The following is an 18,310-nucleotide window of genomic DNA, read 5'->3' as shown; positions in this document are numbered from 1 at the left end:
GGGTGGGTTGGATTGGGGCATAAGAAGTATGAGTTAGTAATTGGCATTTGATATGTGTCACTGAGAAAGAGGACTTACTGACTTCTGAACTGTGAAAATCAAGAAACAAGCTTTATGCTTATGTGAAAATAACAGCCTAACATAGAGCATCATTTACAGAAATGAGGATGGACTTTAAGTTCAGTGGCCATTTACCATTCTTTGATTAGTGTTCTCAGTTTCTTGCTGGTCAAACTGTAGTCTTTGGACCATCTGGAGTTTATTAGAACTGCAGAATTCTAGGTTTCACCCCAACCGCTGAACTAGAACCTGCATTTTAACAAGATCCCCAGGTTATTTGTATGAGAGAGAGATTAAGTCACTTAGGGTCACCCATCTTCAGAAGGAGCATAGTCTGTTCCAAAACCTGCATAGTTGACCTAGGAAGCACTTTGCACCTGCAAAGTTGGGCAAGATGAATGACCCGAGATGAAATGAACTTTAGCAAGTATCCAATCTGATGTCCCCATTTCTGTAGTCTGGGAAATTGAGGCAGTTAAGCAAGTAAGTGGTAAAATTGACAGAGCATCCGTGCTTTCTGAATTGACCGGAAGTGGCATGCTGGGGGCCTTTCCAGCAGAAGGAACATCTCAGGGTGGAGTACAAATGCTATCATTGACCAGTAGTCAAGATAACTAAATTACCAGTGTGGTGTGTGTGTGCATACTCTGTGTGCCTGCATCTGTGTGTGTGTGTGTGTGTGTGTGTGTGTGAGAGAGAGAGAGAGACAGACAGACAGAGAGACAGAGACAGAGAGAGACAGAGAGAGAGAGAGAGAGAGAGAGAGAGAGAGAGAGAGAGAGAGAGAGAGAGAGAGAAACAGAGACATGTCTTAGGGTTTCTATTGCTGTGAAGAGACACCATGACCACAGCAACCCTTATAAGGAAAACATTTCACTAGGGCTGGCTTACAGTTCAGAGGGTCAGTCCATTGTCATCATAGCAGGAAGCATGGCAGCATGCAGGTAGACATGGTGCTGGAGAGGCAGCTGAGAGTTCTGCATCCAGATTGCAGGCGGCAGGAAGAGAGCGCGATGCTAGCCCTGGCTTGAGCATGTGAAACCTCAAAGCCCACCCCCAGTGACTCACTAACTCCAACAAGGCCCCACCTCCTAATAGTGCCACTCCTTGGTGACCAGGCATTCAAATCTATGAGCCTACGGGGGCCATTCTTTTTCAAACCACCACATAGAGATTAAGTTGCGTAAGGTTACACATATTCTGGAGTAGCGCAGTTGGGGTTTATTGTAGACAATGTCTGTCTGTCTCCAGTACTAATTACATTGAATGACCTGAAGACCTGTTCATCTCCTTTATGTATAGTCTACATTACTATTTAGAAAACAAACCAGAAATGCCTAGTTCTCTTTTGCAGATATATTTTGCACAGACATCCCTGAAGTGGATCGAGAGAGCTAATATGGATGGCTCCCAGCGAGAAAGACTTATCAAGGAAGGGGTGGACACACCAGAAGGTCTTGCTGTGGACTGGATTGGCCGGAGACTCTACTGGACAGACAGTGGGTATGTGCCTTGCTTTAGTTCTATGTTGCAGGAGACAGAGGTAAGGAAATGGATGACGCTACCAGCTTTATCCTCTACTTTGAACGTAGAAGAATCCAGCTGCCCACGTGGCGAGGATGAGAGAAGGCTCCATTGTTGTCCGTACACCTCACCCTTCCCCACCATGAAGCAAGCCTCTCCTTTCATGGGACAGGGTCCACAGTGATGCGAGGATGTCAAGGACCAAGAAAGCAACGTGCGCTTTTGCAGTTCAGACCACTGTCACCAGTGCAGCCCAAAACCTGTCTGAGCACCGCCAGGAAACGTGCTTTTCATGAGGCTCTCTCATAGGTATCTTCCAGAAGGCACAGTAGAGGAGGAGATGGCAGCTGCCTCTTCAATCAGCCCTAAGACTAGCTCAGAAGAAAGGGCAGACTTTCCCATTAAAAAATGAACACAACTGCTTGCTACCGAGTTAGTAGAAGTAGCGGACCAGGCATGAACAGTTGCCAAATGAAGGGAAATTGTACACTGCCAAAGGGATTGGCTGGTCTGGCCCTTTCAGTTTACAGGTGAAGAACTTAAGGTCCAGAGAGGCTGAGCTTGTCCCGGGTTGTTTACATGGCATGTGAGTGACAGGTCTTACACTGAAATCCGTGTGCTGGCTCCTGCTGAGCAGGCATGAGGAAAGAGCATGGAGATGGGAAGACGTTTCCTGAGGTTGGACGGGGCAGGCAGACTCTTTCCCTTTGTGGGAAGAAGAGAAGCAAAGTTGGGAGATCTCTCTCCCCTAGGCACCCTCTGTCCCTGTGGCTAGTGGCCCGTGGCCCGTGGCCTGTGTGAGCCTGAGAACAAACAGTAACGGACAGGAGGAGGGCAGATGGGGGGAGGGGCTGCCTCCTGTGCAGTGCTAAAGAGAACCCACCTCCTGCTCCTGGGAGGGAAGCACGAACCAGACTCCCTTACAAGATGATGGGAGAGATGTCCTGCGCTCTTGAGTATTTCTTCCAAAGAACTGAAAACCATGGAGTGAATGGTGGCCGTTCTGAGCATCTGTAACCTGTGCAGCCGTGTTGAAGGAAACGAAAATGAATCAGGGTTTCACATCTGGGAGAATGGCAGCTCCAACTCGGAGTCCCAGGGAGCAGCTCCAACTCGGAGTCCCAGGGAGCAGGCTCATGTACTTGTGCTCTGCTCTGCTATGTACAGAAAATCTCTGGTTACAGGAAGCGAACAGGCTCTTCACAGTGAGCCTGATGTGCGGTGTGGTGTGCAGTTACCGATGGAGTGCTCTTTCCGTGTCCAGGCTGAGCATGGCTCTGCACTCATTGGCTTAGTTAGCTTGGCCTTCACTCTTACTGTTCGTGTATCTGTCTATTAAAGAATGACAGTATACCAGCTACTGTGCTAAGAGCGCTCCATCCAGGATACTATTAAGTCCCAGCGAGGGCTGCTTTCAGATCTCCAATTTAAAGACCAAGAGAATTTATAATCAGAGTGCTAAAATAACTTTCCCAAGATTAAGCAGCTAACTCAAGGTTCCCTGAGTCACCACAGAAAGAGCTTGGGGTGCTGCTTGGGGTAGAGCATGCACTTCACATGTGAAGGCCCAGGGTTCAAAACCCACTACCACCAGTACCACAAAACCTTCAGACAGAGGTCCTGTCCCCTCCACTCAGCATCAGGATGGGTGAGACCCAGTGTCAGGCGACAAATGTCAATCAACTCCTGTGAAACAGTTATAGCCATCGTAATCGCAGCCTTCTCCATGTTGAACCTACTTAAAAGGAGATTCTCTGTGTCAACCGTAGCTAATAACAGGGCTAGTGTGTGGTGGTTCTCAGAAGTGTAACCGTTTATCAGAGCACAGATGTCAACATCTCTCTGCTCCTCTGAGGTAACTCTCTTCTCATTTCCCTGCATTCAGGAGGCACCTCTAATTTTCCCAGTGTGTGATTAGTGCCCACTGCCCAGGTAATGCCTTCAGGAGGTAGGTGGGCACAGCTGGGGCCTGCAGAACCAGACCTCAGACTCCCCAGCACGTTGACTCCAGCAATAACAAACCCTCCTTAAGTCCTCTCCCCTCCAAAGACAGCTGCCTAAACAAAACCTTTCATTTGTCTGGAAATGAGAGACTTGTAGTTTAAAAACCTTGATATTAGCTAGAAATCTGATAAAAAAAAAAATAACTGAGACTTTAATTCTAGGTATTAGATTACATGACAACTCTAAGTCAATGAAAACCCAAAAAGGGGTGGCCGTATTGAGCGAGAAAAAGACAGATCCAAATGCCCATGGCACACTGATAATTCTGTACACTTACTAATTAATATTAAGGAATCCTGGCTCCTAAAGTTAGTTGGCCCATGAAGGTAAAGATACATGTGTGCTTGTTCCTTGGGGCACTCCTGATGGGTGGCTCTTGCCCAGCCTGCGGGGGTTCAGAACAAATTAGCTGTCCCTGGGTCTTTGCTTTCTTACCACCAGCCCTTGGGTCTCAGCTTTGCTTTCTGCCTGAAGAGCACCACAGGGCGCTCAATTCTCACTGCATAACTTCTGCTCCAGGCAGGTGAAACTTAAAAGTGATGGACCAGTGAGATCAGAGAGGATGATTTTATTCCCCAGTCACACCTGCAGAATTCCTTCCCTCCCACCAGGGAAGAGTAGAATAGGGATCCAAAGGAACTGAAACCATGGGAACTAAAGTGATGGAGAAGGTTGACTGGTATGTTCCATCTTCCCTAGAGCAACGTGGAAGAAAACTGAAGCCTATGTACATCTCCTTCCCCTGCTGTCCTTATGCTGACTTGTCCCCTCCTCCTTCTATGGTCTGTGACCCACTATTCTGGCCTCCTAGTCTCTGGCTTCCATGAGTTCCAGCAGGAGATGGGAGGTTTTGAAGCAAAAGAGACTAAATATTCACCCTTTGGCTTTGTCTCTGCCAGGCTGCTGACACAGTCCCCCTTTACCCTGTCCTGTGCCTAGGATCCACATGGGGGTGCTAGTTAACTGGGTTTTTTGTTAGGTTGGTTGGTTTTGGTTTTTTTGAGATAAGGTTTCTCCATGTCACCATGGCTGTCCTGGAACTCTCTCTGTGGCCCAGGCTGGTATCCAGCTCAGAGCTACGCCTTCCTCTGCATCCCAAGTGCTGGGATTAAAGGCATATGCCACCACTGCCTGGCTGTATTTTAAATCAACAGAACATTGTGTGAAGGGCTTGCTGGTACTAACTTTATGAGTGTGTGTGTGTGTGTGTGTGTGTGTGTGTGTGTGTGTGTGTGTGTGTGTGAGAGAGAGAGAGAGAGAGAGAGAGAGAGAGAGAGAGAGAGAGAGAGAGAGAGAGACAGAACATGTCTGTGTATCGGCATGAGAAAAGGAGTAGTTTTATTTGAAGAGTAATGTTGATATAACACCTCCCCACTTAACGTTAAATACTTTTTAGGAAGTCTCTCATTGGAGGGAGTGATCTGAGTGGGAAGCATCGTCAAATAATCATCAAGGAGAACATCTCGAAGCCACGAGGAATAGCTGTGCATCCAAAGGCCAAGTAGGTATTTATGAAAAGGAGGCACCAAATGCTGAACTTGTGCCCTGTTCACTTCTAAGATGCTCATAACCATGCTCACGTCTAAGATGCTCATAGCCATACTCATGTCTAAGATGCTCACATCTAAGTTGCTCATGGCCATGCTCATGTCTAAGATGCTCACATCTAAGATGCTCATGGCCATGCTCATGTCTGAGATGCTTATGATCATGTTCGTGTCTAAGATGCTCAAGTTTGTGCTAAGACCGCAGAGGGTCAGTGCAGTCAGAAGTCAAGAAGATCTGTGAATTTTGTTCAGATGTTCAGAACCAGGATGATTAACAACATCTCTTCCTCAGCTCTTGGTCCTCATTAACCAATTAGACTTAAGCCCATGAGTGTACTTTCCTTAAAGATCTTATGTTGTCAGGACTAGAGAGATGCCTCCATGGTTAAGAGCACTGACTGCTCTTCCAGAGGACCCAGGTTCAGTTCTCAGCACCCACACAGCAGTTCACAACTGTTGTTGGTTGTTTTTACTCTTTGCTGTTTTGCAGGGCCTGCCACCCAGCTGCCAAATAAATCACACATGGAGGCTTATTCTTAATTATAAATGCCTGGCCTTAGTTTGGCTTGTTTCTAGCCAGCTTTTCTTAACTTTAAATCATCCCTTCCACCTTTTGCCTCTGGACGTTTTCCTAAGAAGTTCTTACTTCTGTAATCTTACTTTCACTCTTACTCTGTGAATGGCTGTGTAGATGAGTGGTTGGCCTCTGATGTCCTCCTCCTTTTCTGGCTACTTCTCCTTTTTCTCCCAGATTTCTCCTATATATTCTCTCTGCCTGCCAGCCCCACCTATCCTTTCTCCAGCCTTGCTATTGGCCATTCAGTTCTTTCTTAGACCATCAAGTGTTTTAGACAGGCAAAGTAATGCAGCTTCACAGTTAAGCAAATACAACATAAACAAAAGTAACACACCTTAAAATAATATTCTACAGCACACAACCATCTGTAACTGCAGTTCCAGGAGATCCAATGACCTCTCTTTGCCTCCATAGGTACCAGGAATGAAATGTTATGTATAGACATACCAAAACACTCATATACATACATTTTTAAATCCTTTATTTAAAAATCTACCCCAGCACTTGGGAGGCAGAGCCAGGTGAATCTCTGTGAGTTCGAGGCCAGCCTGGGCTACCAAGTGAGTGGCGCAAAGCTACATAGAGAAACCCTGTCTTGAAAAAAAAAAATCTACATTGTTGTTTCTTGAGAAGAAAGTGAAATTAGGAGTGTTGACTTACAACTTTATTTAGAAAAACTTTGAAATGGCCTCAAATAATAGGTCATTCCTGGAATCAGATAAGCAGCAATATAAATTATGAAAGAGTGGTAGATTCTATGCTACTAACCATGAATTAGCATCACATTCTGGTTTGAGGCTAGAGAATTAAGGAGAATAAAGAGTTTCTTCAGGGTTGCTAAAAAGCGAAGAGAAAACTGATCCTGTTTCATTTTTCATGGAAATTTTCTCGTAGTCTCTGGACGATGTGCTGGTAGTAACTGGTAATTGATCGAGAGCCAATCAAATGGTTAAAACAATGAGAACCCATCTCCAGATGAGCCAATTAAACCATATTGATATTTTTTAAAAAAAATGTGCCTAGTTCATGAAAGTTAAAACTGTCTTAGTAGGTACAGCACCTTGCATAAATCCAGGAAACAGATAAACACACTATTCTTTTTTATTGTAGTTTAATATGGGAATAATATAAGAATGAGCTATCAAGCTGGGCAGTGGTGGCACATCCCTTTAATCCCAGCATTTGGGAGGCAGAGGCAGGTGGATCTCTGAGTTTGAGACCAGCCTGGTCGATGGAACAAGTTCCAGGACAACCTGGACTATGCAGAGAAACATTGTCTTGAAAAACCAAACCAAACCAAACCAAAAGATGAGCTACCAGATCGATTGTATTTGCTATTAATTTAATACTGTTCATTCAGGTACAAATTTGATTAGTAATATTCTACAATTTTAAATATAAATTCATTTTCCATCTAATGATCTGATCCCATTTTTTTGTACAAGATGCTTTCTACAGATGAGGACTTCTACAGATAATTGAGGATTTTCCTTGTTTTTGTTTTTAATTGTTTAACATGCTTTTTGCTGCATTTTCCTCCTTTTACATGCTTAGTGTATCACTCTATGTGCCCTAAAATGACTTATATTGACATTTTGGTGTTGGAAGAATAGAAGAGCTTTTCATGCAAATTTGACTTGTGAGTTTTCTTGATTGAAGGAGACTATTCTGGACGGACGCAGGGATGTATCCACGGATTGAAAGCTCTTCCCTTCAGGGTTCTGGCCGGCTGCTGATAGCCAGCTCTGATCTGTTGGAGCCCAGCGGAATCACGATTGACTACTTAACGGACACTTTGTATTGGTGTGACACCAAGCAGTCTGTGATTGAAATGGCCAATCTGGATGGTTCTAAACGCCGAAGACTTGCCCAGAATGATGTAGGTGAGACTTTGGGGTGGATGATTTTTTTTTCATCTTTCTTTCAGTCATTCTATTATCTTTTAAAATTATGTGCACATATTTATGTGTTTGGGAATGTGTGTGCATTCATATAGTGCAGGTACCCACAAAGACCAGAAGAGGGGGTCAGGTCCCTTGGAGCTGGAGTTGAAGGTGGTTGTGGATGTGAGCACTGGAAACCACACGTAAGATCTGCAAGAGCAGCACCTTCTCTTCACAGCTGGGTGGTCTCTGCAGCCTCCAACTTCTTCATCTTGATTGAGTACTGAGGGGTGTTAAATCTTGGATGTGTGTGTACACGTCTGTACACATTTACCCAGACTACAGAAACAGACTTCTCCAGGAATTATAAAATAGAAGGATTATTACTTGAGTGCTTGAATAATGAGTAAAATGTAGTGTTGTATAATCATTACTTTTTTCCCAAATAAAAGTGAAAATCTTATTTTTTCCAAACTTATTTAAGAATAAAAATTTTATTTTTTCTGTCTTTTTAATCTGGCATTCCATTACAGTGATAATATCACTTTCAGGAATTAATGAATGTCATTTGTAAACATGGGCAAAGAAAGATTAATCGAGGAAGTTTTCTCCCCTGTTGCATTTTCAGATTCTTCATGGGAAATCATACATTTTCATAAATATCTTTAAAATGTCCAGCCAGAGGCTGGAGAGATGGTGTAGTGGTTAAGAGCACTTGCTACTCTTCCAGAGGACCTGGGTTTGGTCCCCAGCGGCCATGTTGGGCAGCTCATAACCACCTATAACTCCAGCTCCAAGGGTTTTGACACCCTCCTCTAGCCTCTACAGGGACCCGCACACATTCACACACAGATAATACTCAGAACACACACACACACACACACACACACACACACACACACACACACACACACGCCTATAAAAGAGAAGTACAAATGCCGTGTGCCATGGGAAATTCCTCTGGACTTGGCGGGGGTGGGGTGGGGGGGTGGGGGGGGGTCTGCCAGGATTTTTTAAACTGGGCCATGTGGTAAATAGAACTACCAGATAAAGCCTAATTTTGGATTTACTAAGGAAACAGTAAGTGTTGTTGAGCAAGAGCTAATTGTGACAAGATTGGCATTTCAGGGTAGGCACCTAGATCATAGTGCAGTGGTCAGATTGAAGTCTAGAGAGAAGGAAATCGATGAGCAAGTTACAGAGGTGATCCAGACATCAGAAGGCCCGAACTACCTTGTCATTAAAAAGTGAAATACTAGACGACGACGGTATGAAACATTATGAATAAAAATTAGAGAGGGGCTGATAGCAGGTTTGTGTAAGGAAAGATGAGAACCTGGTAGTGCTGGAGGAAGTTTAGGGGTTGAGACACTGGTTAGGAGGATCAAAAATCACTCTCATTTAGGAAAGAACAAACAAGAGTGTTTTGCCAGTTCTATTTAGTTTAGAGACAATAATTTTCTAGATACTATAACTTGAAATAGAGTAAGAAAAATACTTAAATTGTATATATTTCTAAGATTGTTAAACAATGATATTCTTCATCAATAATGATAAGCTTGCATTTATAATTGGACCTTATCTGTCCACTCGACAGACAGTCATTGATTTCTCATAGGTAATGGAGATGTAGTTGAAACAAATACAACTTCTGTAATAGAGTCTAATGGAGGAGCCATACTTTATTTTTTTAAATGCTACCCAATTAAATAAAACAATAGCTTCATTATAAGAGGTAGATATGTGAACATTCTTAACCAGAATGTAAAAACATCACATTCTGGATGAAAAAGAGTAGTATATAATACTTCATTTTATTTATTTTTGAGACAGGGTGTCATGTATCCCAAGATGGACTTGAACTTACTATATAGTAGAGGATGACCTTGAACTTCTGACCCTCCTGCCTTCACCTCCAGAGTGCTGAGATGATAAGCATATTCCCACACCCAATTTAGATGGTGCTGGAGATTAAACAGAGCTTTGAACATGATAGGCACACACTTCACAAGCTGAGATAAACCTTTAGCCCTTTAGTAAATACTTTATGATTTCAAGGGCTATTACAATATGAATGGTGCAATTTTCTCCTGAAGAGCAATATTAAATAATGTTATGTTTAATTAATATTAACGTTATGTTTAATCATTCCGACACTAGAGCGCCATCTACTGCAACGCATATGGTGTTTTCTCAATTGACAGTTTAAGATTTCCTTCCTCTTTTAATCTTATGTGTATGGGTGTTTTGCCAGCACGTACGCCTGGTGCCCATGGTAGGCCAGAAGAGGCATTTTACCCTGTAGAACTAGACAGTTTTGAGGTGCCATATTGGTGCTAGGAGTCCTGTGGAAGAATAAGTAGCCAGTGCTCATGACCACTGAATTGTCTTTCCAGCCCCAACAGTTCAGGATTTTTAATGAAAAGGTTGAGTGAATTCATCTTTAACTAAAGTGTAATTAGTTGTGGTCTTTTGCCTTAAGGTAAGGAAGATTGTGTCTAATGTGTTGGTGGGAACATGGGAGCTAATTCTAACACACGTTTCAGATGAACGAACTTGAAGGACGTTATGCTACATGAATACAAAGGCCAATAGCTGGACACTCCCACTTGCCCATGGTAATCCAGAGTAGGCAGCCTCATGACAACACAAGGTGGAATAGCATTTCTCAGGGGACAGGGGGGAGGTGGCGCAGAGTTCAGGTTTTCAAAGTGCAGGAATTCTAGCGATTGGTTGCACAGCAGTATGCGAGCACGCTGCTCAACAGTCCACGGAGGCTAAGGTGGCAGATTTGTGTGCTGTGTCCTCTAACCACAATAAAAAGAACACCAGTCGTGTCAAAGAAATCCCCATGCTACATTTGTGGTTTTACTTTGGGACAAAGGACTAGAGACCGCAATGAATGATAAGGCTGGTCGATAGTGCTAACGTGGAGGACATTCTCTGTGGCCATGACGAATCGTTTGAGTTTTCCACCACATGGGGGAGACATTCGTTTACCTGGTGACTGTGAGGAACCATAATGAAAGCTTCTGCATGTATGTCTCCTCCACTCTGGTGTCTAACTGCTTGAGACAGTGTGTGGTATTTGCCTGTACTTGAGGCTCAGCTCACGGCAGTTCCGGGGGCCTGCACAGGTGCCTTTGGTTGAGGACAGCTCAGAAGGCAGCCTGCAAGATGTTCAGTAGGAGCTATGGAAATGGAGGCAGCAGATAATAGGTGTTCGAAAAACTTTCTTCAGCACGGCAGGAAAGAGACAGGCTCGCGGGATAAGGGGTGGGGGGCACTGGTACAGAAGGTGGGGTGCCAATAGGCTGAGCTTGGTAAGGAGGGTGAATATGAAGAGACGGGATCATTCTTGGCAGCATAGGCCTGGGCCGGAAGTGAGGAAGGATGATGTGTAAGAATAGAGAGCAGCCAGGAGAGACAAACTCGGGAAAACAGCGATGGAGATGGCGATTTCGAAAAACACTTGTTCAGTCACCTATATTAATCTACTGCTTATGACAGCCATTCACGTGACAGGGGAGCCCGGACCAAGGAGCAGCAGCAAACACCCTCCAGCTCAGTCTGTGGCGGATGAGCACCGAGCATTCCCACACTGGCCTCCTCCTCCTCCTCCTCGGTGCTGCTAAGACCCTTGTTGGTCAGCAGCCACCCATGGGGTAGTGTGGTGGTTCTAAGCTCTGTCCCCTTATAAATGCCCCCGGTGAAGAGAGCCTGTCTTACTGAATGGCCTTTCTAATTGCTTCCAGGTCACCCGTTTGCTGTAGCCGTGTTTGAGGATCACGTGTGGTTCTCGGATTGGGCTATCCCATCGGTAATAAGGGTGAACAAGAGGACTGGCCAAAACAGGGTACGTCTCCAAGGCAGCATGCTGAAGCCCTCGTCACTGGTTGTGGTCCATCCATTGGCAAAACCAGGTACACTGGAGAAGTCCCACAGGCCCTCCTGCCCTGGAATCTGTGGCCGTGATAACCAATGGTAGCAGGCAGTGGGGGCGGAGGGGATTTTGTGATTTTTTTTTCCATCTGTCTGCATAAATGTTAAGATTTTCTGAGATTTGGGCATCGTTTGAATCAAAATCCAGACAGGCTTGGTAGTTTGGTAGTTTATGCTTCAGCCCTAATGTGGTGATTTTAGTCATCTGGGCTTTATCCCCCCAGCCTCATCCCTCCCCGGGCTCCATTTTACTTACTTGCTACATTTCAAAGACTCTTGGGTTACGCAAATAAGGATAAGCAGTTTAGGGGGCTGGAGAGATGGCTCAGGAGTTAAGAGCACTGGCTGCTCTTCCAGAGGACCTAGGTTCAATTCCCGGCACCCACGTGGCAGCTCACACCTGTCTGTAACTCCAAGATCTGACACCCTCACACAGACACACATGCAGGCAAAACACCAATGCACACAAAATAAATAAATTTAAACAAAAAGATAAGCAATTTAGATTTTTTTCATAGTGGATAGATGGATAGATAGATAGATAGATAGATAGATAGATAGATAGATAGATAGATAGATAGATAGATAGATAGATAGATGATAGAAAGATGGATAAATAGCTATAGATGATAATAGAAATATATATAGATTACCACAAAGTATAAATAGCCAAGTTTAAGGAAAGACCCATTTGGAAATCTTAGCACCAAATAGAAATAATAGGTGTTAATAGTTATTGATTCAGGCAACTCAGATTTTTGCAGTGGAAACTTAACCCTTACTTGGGCGCCCCTCACCCCACATGCCAGTAGTGAGCAGCAGCCAGTAGCAAGCCAAGGAGGAGTCAGTCACTCAGCTCTCTGCAGCTCCTCCTCCTCCTCCTGAAGATCTCTGAGTCTGACTAGATCACGGGTCAGGAAATAGGAATCATGCCTGACTAAGGAGCCTTACAAACTAAACTACTAGCTATGGTCAACAATACTTAAAAGGTAACATTCTGAGATGTCTTAGAATCAGGGCCTCCTTGTAGGATCTCCTGTGAGAGAGTTCTAGGCACACCTTCAGTTTCGAATGGCCGAGTTCTCACCCAGAGATGTCTTTGACTTGCATCAGCTCCATCCTTGACTTCTCCAGACCCAGCCACACATTCTCTGTCTTCTCTGCTAGGTGCAGATCCCTGCTTACACAAGAACGGTGGCTGTGAACACATTTGCCAAGAGAGCTTGGGGACTGCTCAGTGCTTGTGTCGAGAAGGTTTTCGGAAAGCCCAGGATGGGAAAATGTGCCGTGCTCAGAAGGGTAATTAGATGCTGGCACACTGTGCAGCTGAACTGTCTCCCCCGGGCTCCCGGCAGTGGGACACCCCTGCTTCTGCTTTGGATGGGTCTGATGTGTTGTCTTATTGAGTGTTCCCATGTCTTCAGGAGTGCTGAGTGTGCTTGGGTTTCCTCACCCATCCCCCAGCGAGTTTTGTTCCTCATTATAGACTAACTTAGATTGACTTCTAATTGTGAAGGCTCTAAGCTTCCATTCTCCCCTACTTGTAAGAGGGTGTGCTGAGGCTTAGAACTAAATGTCCACATTGTACCACCTCATAACGATGTTTAGAGACAGTTTGTTTAGAAATGTTATGTTCTTAATACTAGGGGTTGTGAAAGGCAGTCTTCCCACACTCTAGGAAAACTTGAGTCCTTTGCAAAAATGACTTAACAGTATCAAACAAGTGTAGGAGGCAAATACCGAGGAGGCTCCTGATCCACGTCTTTCCAAGCGACAGCTGAGAAAAAGGCTGGGAGAGTAAGCTCTGCATGACGGATGACCTTTCTGCCTTCGGTGCATGCCCAAACTAGGCATATCTGGAGTCATCTTTTGGTGTTTTCCTCCCAAAAATGTGCCAAAGATAATTTATATTTTATTAAGCCTTCTTAAAAAAGTGCATAATTATTTGGTGTACATGTTATAAATATATGTTAAGTGGCGGGTTGATACAGTGAATGGATTGCTCTTTCCATGGAATGGAGTTGGATATTGGGTTTTCAGATTGTTTTTCCCCCATTAATTTGTTGCCTTAGGATAATAGTTTCATACCTCTTAGATTCAGAACTCCTTTATGTTCTTAAAAGAAAGGGGGTTTGTATATGTGGATTACATTTATCAGTTCTTAGGATATTGAAACATTTAATCTCAATTCAAATGACATTAATAATTAGCCTAATATTTCTCAGCATATCATGTTTTATAATAATAACTAAGTATAGCCGGGCGGTGGTGGCGCATGCCTTTAATCCCAGCACTCGGGAGGCAGAGCCAGGTGGATCTCTGTGAGTTCGAGGCCAGCCTGGTCTACCAAGTGAGTTCCAGGAAAGGCGCAAAGCTACACAGAGAAACCCTGTCTCAAAAAACAAAAACTAACTAACTAACTAACTAACTAACTAAATAAATAAATAAATAAATAATAAAATAACTAAGTACATATACTTCCAACACACAAAAACAATAGTGTTTTACATTTCTGTCTTTATCCAGCGGAACAGACAGCAGCTGGGCCTCATGTCCACTCCTGTGCTGTTTTGGTTGAGGGCTGTGAAGCTCACGTGACTTCTCAGAGGCAGGAAGTTGGAAAGGCTGGGGTGTGTGTGTGGGGGGGGGTCGCTTCACAGCCCGTAGAAAGGTGTGCTGTGTAACAGCTTTGCGGGGAACAGTGTTCATTGGCTCCCATCAGAACTGCCCAGGCCCTAGTTTCCTAAAACTTACCTGCAGCGAGGAACCCAACATGTGAAGCAGATGCTGCCAGCTGTTTCTTTTGAGGTGGCAGGCTCCCTTCATTCACTTTTGAGGAAGGTCTTGGCGGACACCCATGGTTTGCCTGTCCATCATTCGTTCAGATTAATCATGTTGAATGGAGAAAGGGAGGGTTTCAGCTCACCACTTAAAAATGACTCTTGGCATCTTCTCTTGGCAACCGGCGTAACTTCAGCAGGGAGCAGAAGTCTTTCATGTGTCTTACTCATTTTGTTATTTAGAGTAGGAAAATTCCAGCGGTAGTGGCCGGGAGATCTAAAAATTAGCAATCCCTGCTGTCTCACATTCCTGTTTTTACTGTGAGGGCACAGAGCGGGGAGTGGAGGCCTCGGCTCCTGGTGAACATGGGTGTCACCTTTGCTTACACAACCATCTTTCCCCCGACTGCCTTGCTGTGTCAGTACTAGTGTGCACATGGCGGGAGAGGAGCTTTCCACTGTGATGCACGGAGCCCTCGTCGTGCTGCGGATCCTGCGCAGCGGGAACCAAGGGTCTGTCTAGCACAACAAAGCTGCTTTGGGGATCCATCTCCTCCTCTTCGGGAGCAGTGGGCTGTGTTACTCTATGGCTTTTTACGCACATCAACTTTAAAAATACAGTTAAATCAGGCTATTATAAGGAAGGAGCTAATATAAAAGATGGTTTGGGAGCCGGGTGTTGGTGGTATATGCCTTTAATCCCAGCACTCAGGAGACAGAAGCAGGTGGATCTCTGAGTTCGAGGCCAGCCTGGTTTACAGAGCAAGTTCCAGGACAGCCAGGACCGTTACACTGAGAAACCCCATAGAACAACCAAAAACCAGCTCCCCCACCCCAAAAAAGTGGCTGGTTGAGGAGAGATGCCCTCCCAACTTCCCGTTATTGTGGTCTGTGATTCTGAGCTGATTGTATTCAGGAGTTTGGCATATGAATGTTGTTCTTTATCTGAAAGAGCCTGCCCATTTCCCTCAATCTTAAAAAAGCGAGTCTGAACTCTGAACCAATGAGTCGCTAACGATGTCCATTAAATCAAGCTGTCCTTGAAATGGAAAGGCTTAGCTAATTGAGCCTCTTGTCCCACAGGTGACCGCACTGAGCTAGGTAAAGAGGCCACCTCATCGGGCAGCTCAGCTAAGGCCGAAGCACCAGAAGGTAACAGCACAGAATCCCCACACACCTTAGTGGCTGAAATCACGGTGTCAGGTGTGAACGGTGAGTTCTCCCGGACAGCTTTGGTTCTCACAGCTTCCATCCTACCGGTGAGAAGTTCCCTGCTCCTGCTCTCTAAAACCACATTGGCCAAGTCTACTGCAGCCCAACCTCAGACTCGGCTCCTCCTCTTCTGAAAAGCATGTGCAGCTCTGTTGGCTTTGACTTGACCTGGACACGTTGAGAGCCTTGAGGCTTAAAGTGTGACGGGAAACAGAGGTGACAGTTAGGATAGAAGAGCCTCGAGTGTTTCCCCATCCATCCCTCCTGTGGACAGTACTTGCTCTATCCAGCCATTGTGAAAAGTTCATAGCAACCGATGAGCAATATTAATTGGTTACTTTAATTACTGCCGAAACTCCATAAACAGAAAATGCTAGAATTTCTTGTCTATGCTGCACACTTATCAGCAGAATGTCAAATGATTTGTTCAGTATGTAACAACTTTAGGGAACCTGAGTCTATTATGTTCTGTGTTTGCTCATAAGGCAAGTAGTTTTCAGATGAGCCCTAGAGCTACTGCAAACCCTTTGGGAGCCAATTTTCAGGTTCCTAGTGGCTTTACCCAGCAGGTCTGCATAGAGAGGATGGTTGGACCACGGGCCTGAGTGCAGGTGTCTGAGATGGTCTGCACTTGGCTGTGCTGGGGGGTGGGGTGGAGTCTTTTGTTCCACCCCTTGGCGTCTCTATAAATACCCTGGGGCAGAGACAGTCGGGGCCCATTGGAATAGGTTCCAGGCCTTCTCGAGGCTGTTCTGTATTTTCTGTCTGTTTATCTCCACACTCTAAGTCCTTCTAACTAATGTTTCCTGCTGCTCTCACTCAAGAAAACTGGGGAACTGTGGAGTTGGTGGGTAGCCACCCCACAAAACCCACCCTGTCTCCCCAGCTTACTGCCCTTCACTCAGTGTGGCTCATTTTGACTTTGAAACATTTAATTAAGAAAGGAAGGAAGGAAAGGGAGGGAGGAAGGAAGGAAGGAAGGAAGGAAGGAAGGAAGGAAGGAAGGAAGGAAGGAAGGAAGGAAGGAAGGAGGGAAGGAGGGAAGGAAGGAAGAAGGAAACAAAGGAACAAAGAAACAAAGACAGACAGAAGGAAATATTCCTTGTTTATTTTATGTGTGTGTGTGTGTGTGTGTGTTTGTTTGCAGGTTTGCTTGGACATTTTATGTGAGGATAGAAGTTAATGTCAGATGTCTTCTTTCACACTTTCCACTTTATATGTTAAGACAGGGTCTCTTGACCCCACAGCTTGTTCCAGAGAATCCCATCTCCATTTTCCAAATCCTGGGATTCTAGGGAGGCTACCACACCCACCTGCTGTGTACCTGGATGTTGAAGGTCCTAACTTTATCCACTGAGCCATCTCCTTAGCCCCTTGAGGGACATTTTGGATTAGCATGATGTCTGTAGCTTTTTAAAATGTTTGAAAACTCCCAGGCAACGGTGGTGCACATTTCTAATCCCAGCACTGGGGTGGCAGAGGCAGGTGGATCTCTGAGTTCGAAGCCAGCCTGGTCTACAGAGAAAGTTAAAGGACTGCTAGAGCTACACAGGAAAATCCTGTCCCCCCAAACCAAATCAAAACAAAACAAACAAAATGCTTGAAAACTCAATGAGAAGACGTTCACGGAAGTCTTTCTCTGACTTTTGTAGTCTAAAGAGTAGATGTACAGGGTTCACGGGCTCCAACAGTGTGGTTTAAAAGAGTATATGATATAAAATGCATATATTTTTAGTAACGATGATAATTAATATTGGTATGAACTTTTCATATTTACTATGTTTTTTATTATATTTTAAACTTTTGATTCATGTTGTGTCCCATGACTTTATAGATGTAAAAACTGAGACTGAGGTGTATTAATTGGTGACTTGACTAAAGATTCTGAAAAGCATGATTATGTAGGACTGGAGAGATGATTCAGTTGGTAAAGTGCTTGCTCCACAGACATGAGGACCTGGGTTAGGATTCGAACACACATGTGAAAATGTGTGGTAGCCTGCACTTGTCACCCTCGTGCTGGGGACGTGGATACAGGAAGATTCCTGGGACTGGCTAGCCAGCCAGCTGGAATAGCAAGTTCATGGACAGTGAGAGACAGTCACTCAAAAAAATCAGGTAGAAAATGAATGAGGAAGGAACCCAGCATCGACTTCTGGCTTCCACACACCTACACATGCACACACATGAGCATGAACATATGTAAACACACACGAGTAAATATTGGAGTTTTTTTTTTAAGTAAGTATGACTGAATAATCCACGTTAAAATAGGAAGTGCCAGAAAAATGTGTCACACTAGAAATATATTTATTTGGCTATTTTTTGGTCATACACTGTTCTAAGTGCTGGGGATACCAGGCTATGCTAAATACTCTCAACCTGCATGGTCACAGCTTAATGTGAGGATAAGGTGTCTAATCAAAGCATTATCAATCAATATTAGTGGGCTAGAGACCCCCTTTCAGACCCAGCAGGCATCCATCCATGCTCATAGAGCATATTCTAACATGCTTACGAGAGAGGCTGCCCGATGAAGATACATGGCAAAGAGTACATTGACGGCTGCTGGGGCCCAGGAGTGATGATGCAGTCAGAGACTTGTGAGGACTTCCGAGATAGTCTGTGTTTGCCTTTGTGTTCGCTTAGCCTTCAAAAACAACGTGAGACAGCAGAGCCCTTGTTTGCATCCTGCAGAACTGTATTTTTATCCCTCAGTAAGACCCGGGTGCACATTTGGTGCCTCTGAGTGAATTTTATTTTTATAGTTTAGTTCCCAGA

General features: G+C 44.6%; 1 protein-coding gene across 2 annotated transcripts in view; it reads left to right on the top strand.

The window, feature by feature from the left end:
- Egf (epidermal growth factor) overlaps nt 1-18,310 on the top strand; it is a 77,879-nt gene that overhangs the window by 39,693 nt on the left and 19,876 nt on the right. For both annotated transcript variants that reach the window (XM_015993032.3, XM_076574975.1), the window contains 6 exons: nt 1,415-1,563; nt 4,985-5,089; nt 7,372-7,595; nt 11,351-11,518; nt 12,705-12,836; nt 15,401-15,529. In XM_015993032.3, the coding sequence (XP_015848518.1) occupies nt 1,415-1,563; nt 4,985-5,089; nt 7,372-7,595; nt 11,351-11,518; nt 12,705-12,836; nt 15,401-15,529 (907 nt within the window). The remainder of the gene's footprint in view (nt 1-1,414; nt 1,564-4,984; nt 5,090-7,371; nt 7,596-11,350; nt 11,519-12,704; nt 12,837-15,400; nt 15,530-18,310) is intronic.

This window comes from Peromyscus maniculatus, chromosome 6, assembly GCF_049852395.1.
Source record: "Peromyscus maniculatus bairdii isolate BWxNUB_F1_BW_parent chromosome 6, HU_Pman_BW_mat_3.1, whole genome shotgun sequence".
Taxonomy (NCBI): domain Eukaryota; kingdom Metazoa; phylum Chordata; class Mammalia; order Rodentia; family Cricetidae; genus Peromyscus; species Peromyscus maniculatus.
Note: the sequence above shows the minus strand (reverse complement) of the source record. Positions and strands in the feature narration are given on the sequence as shown.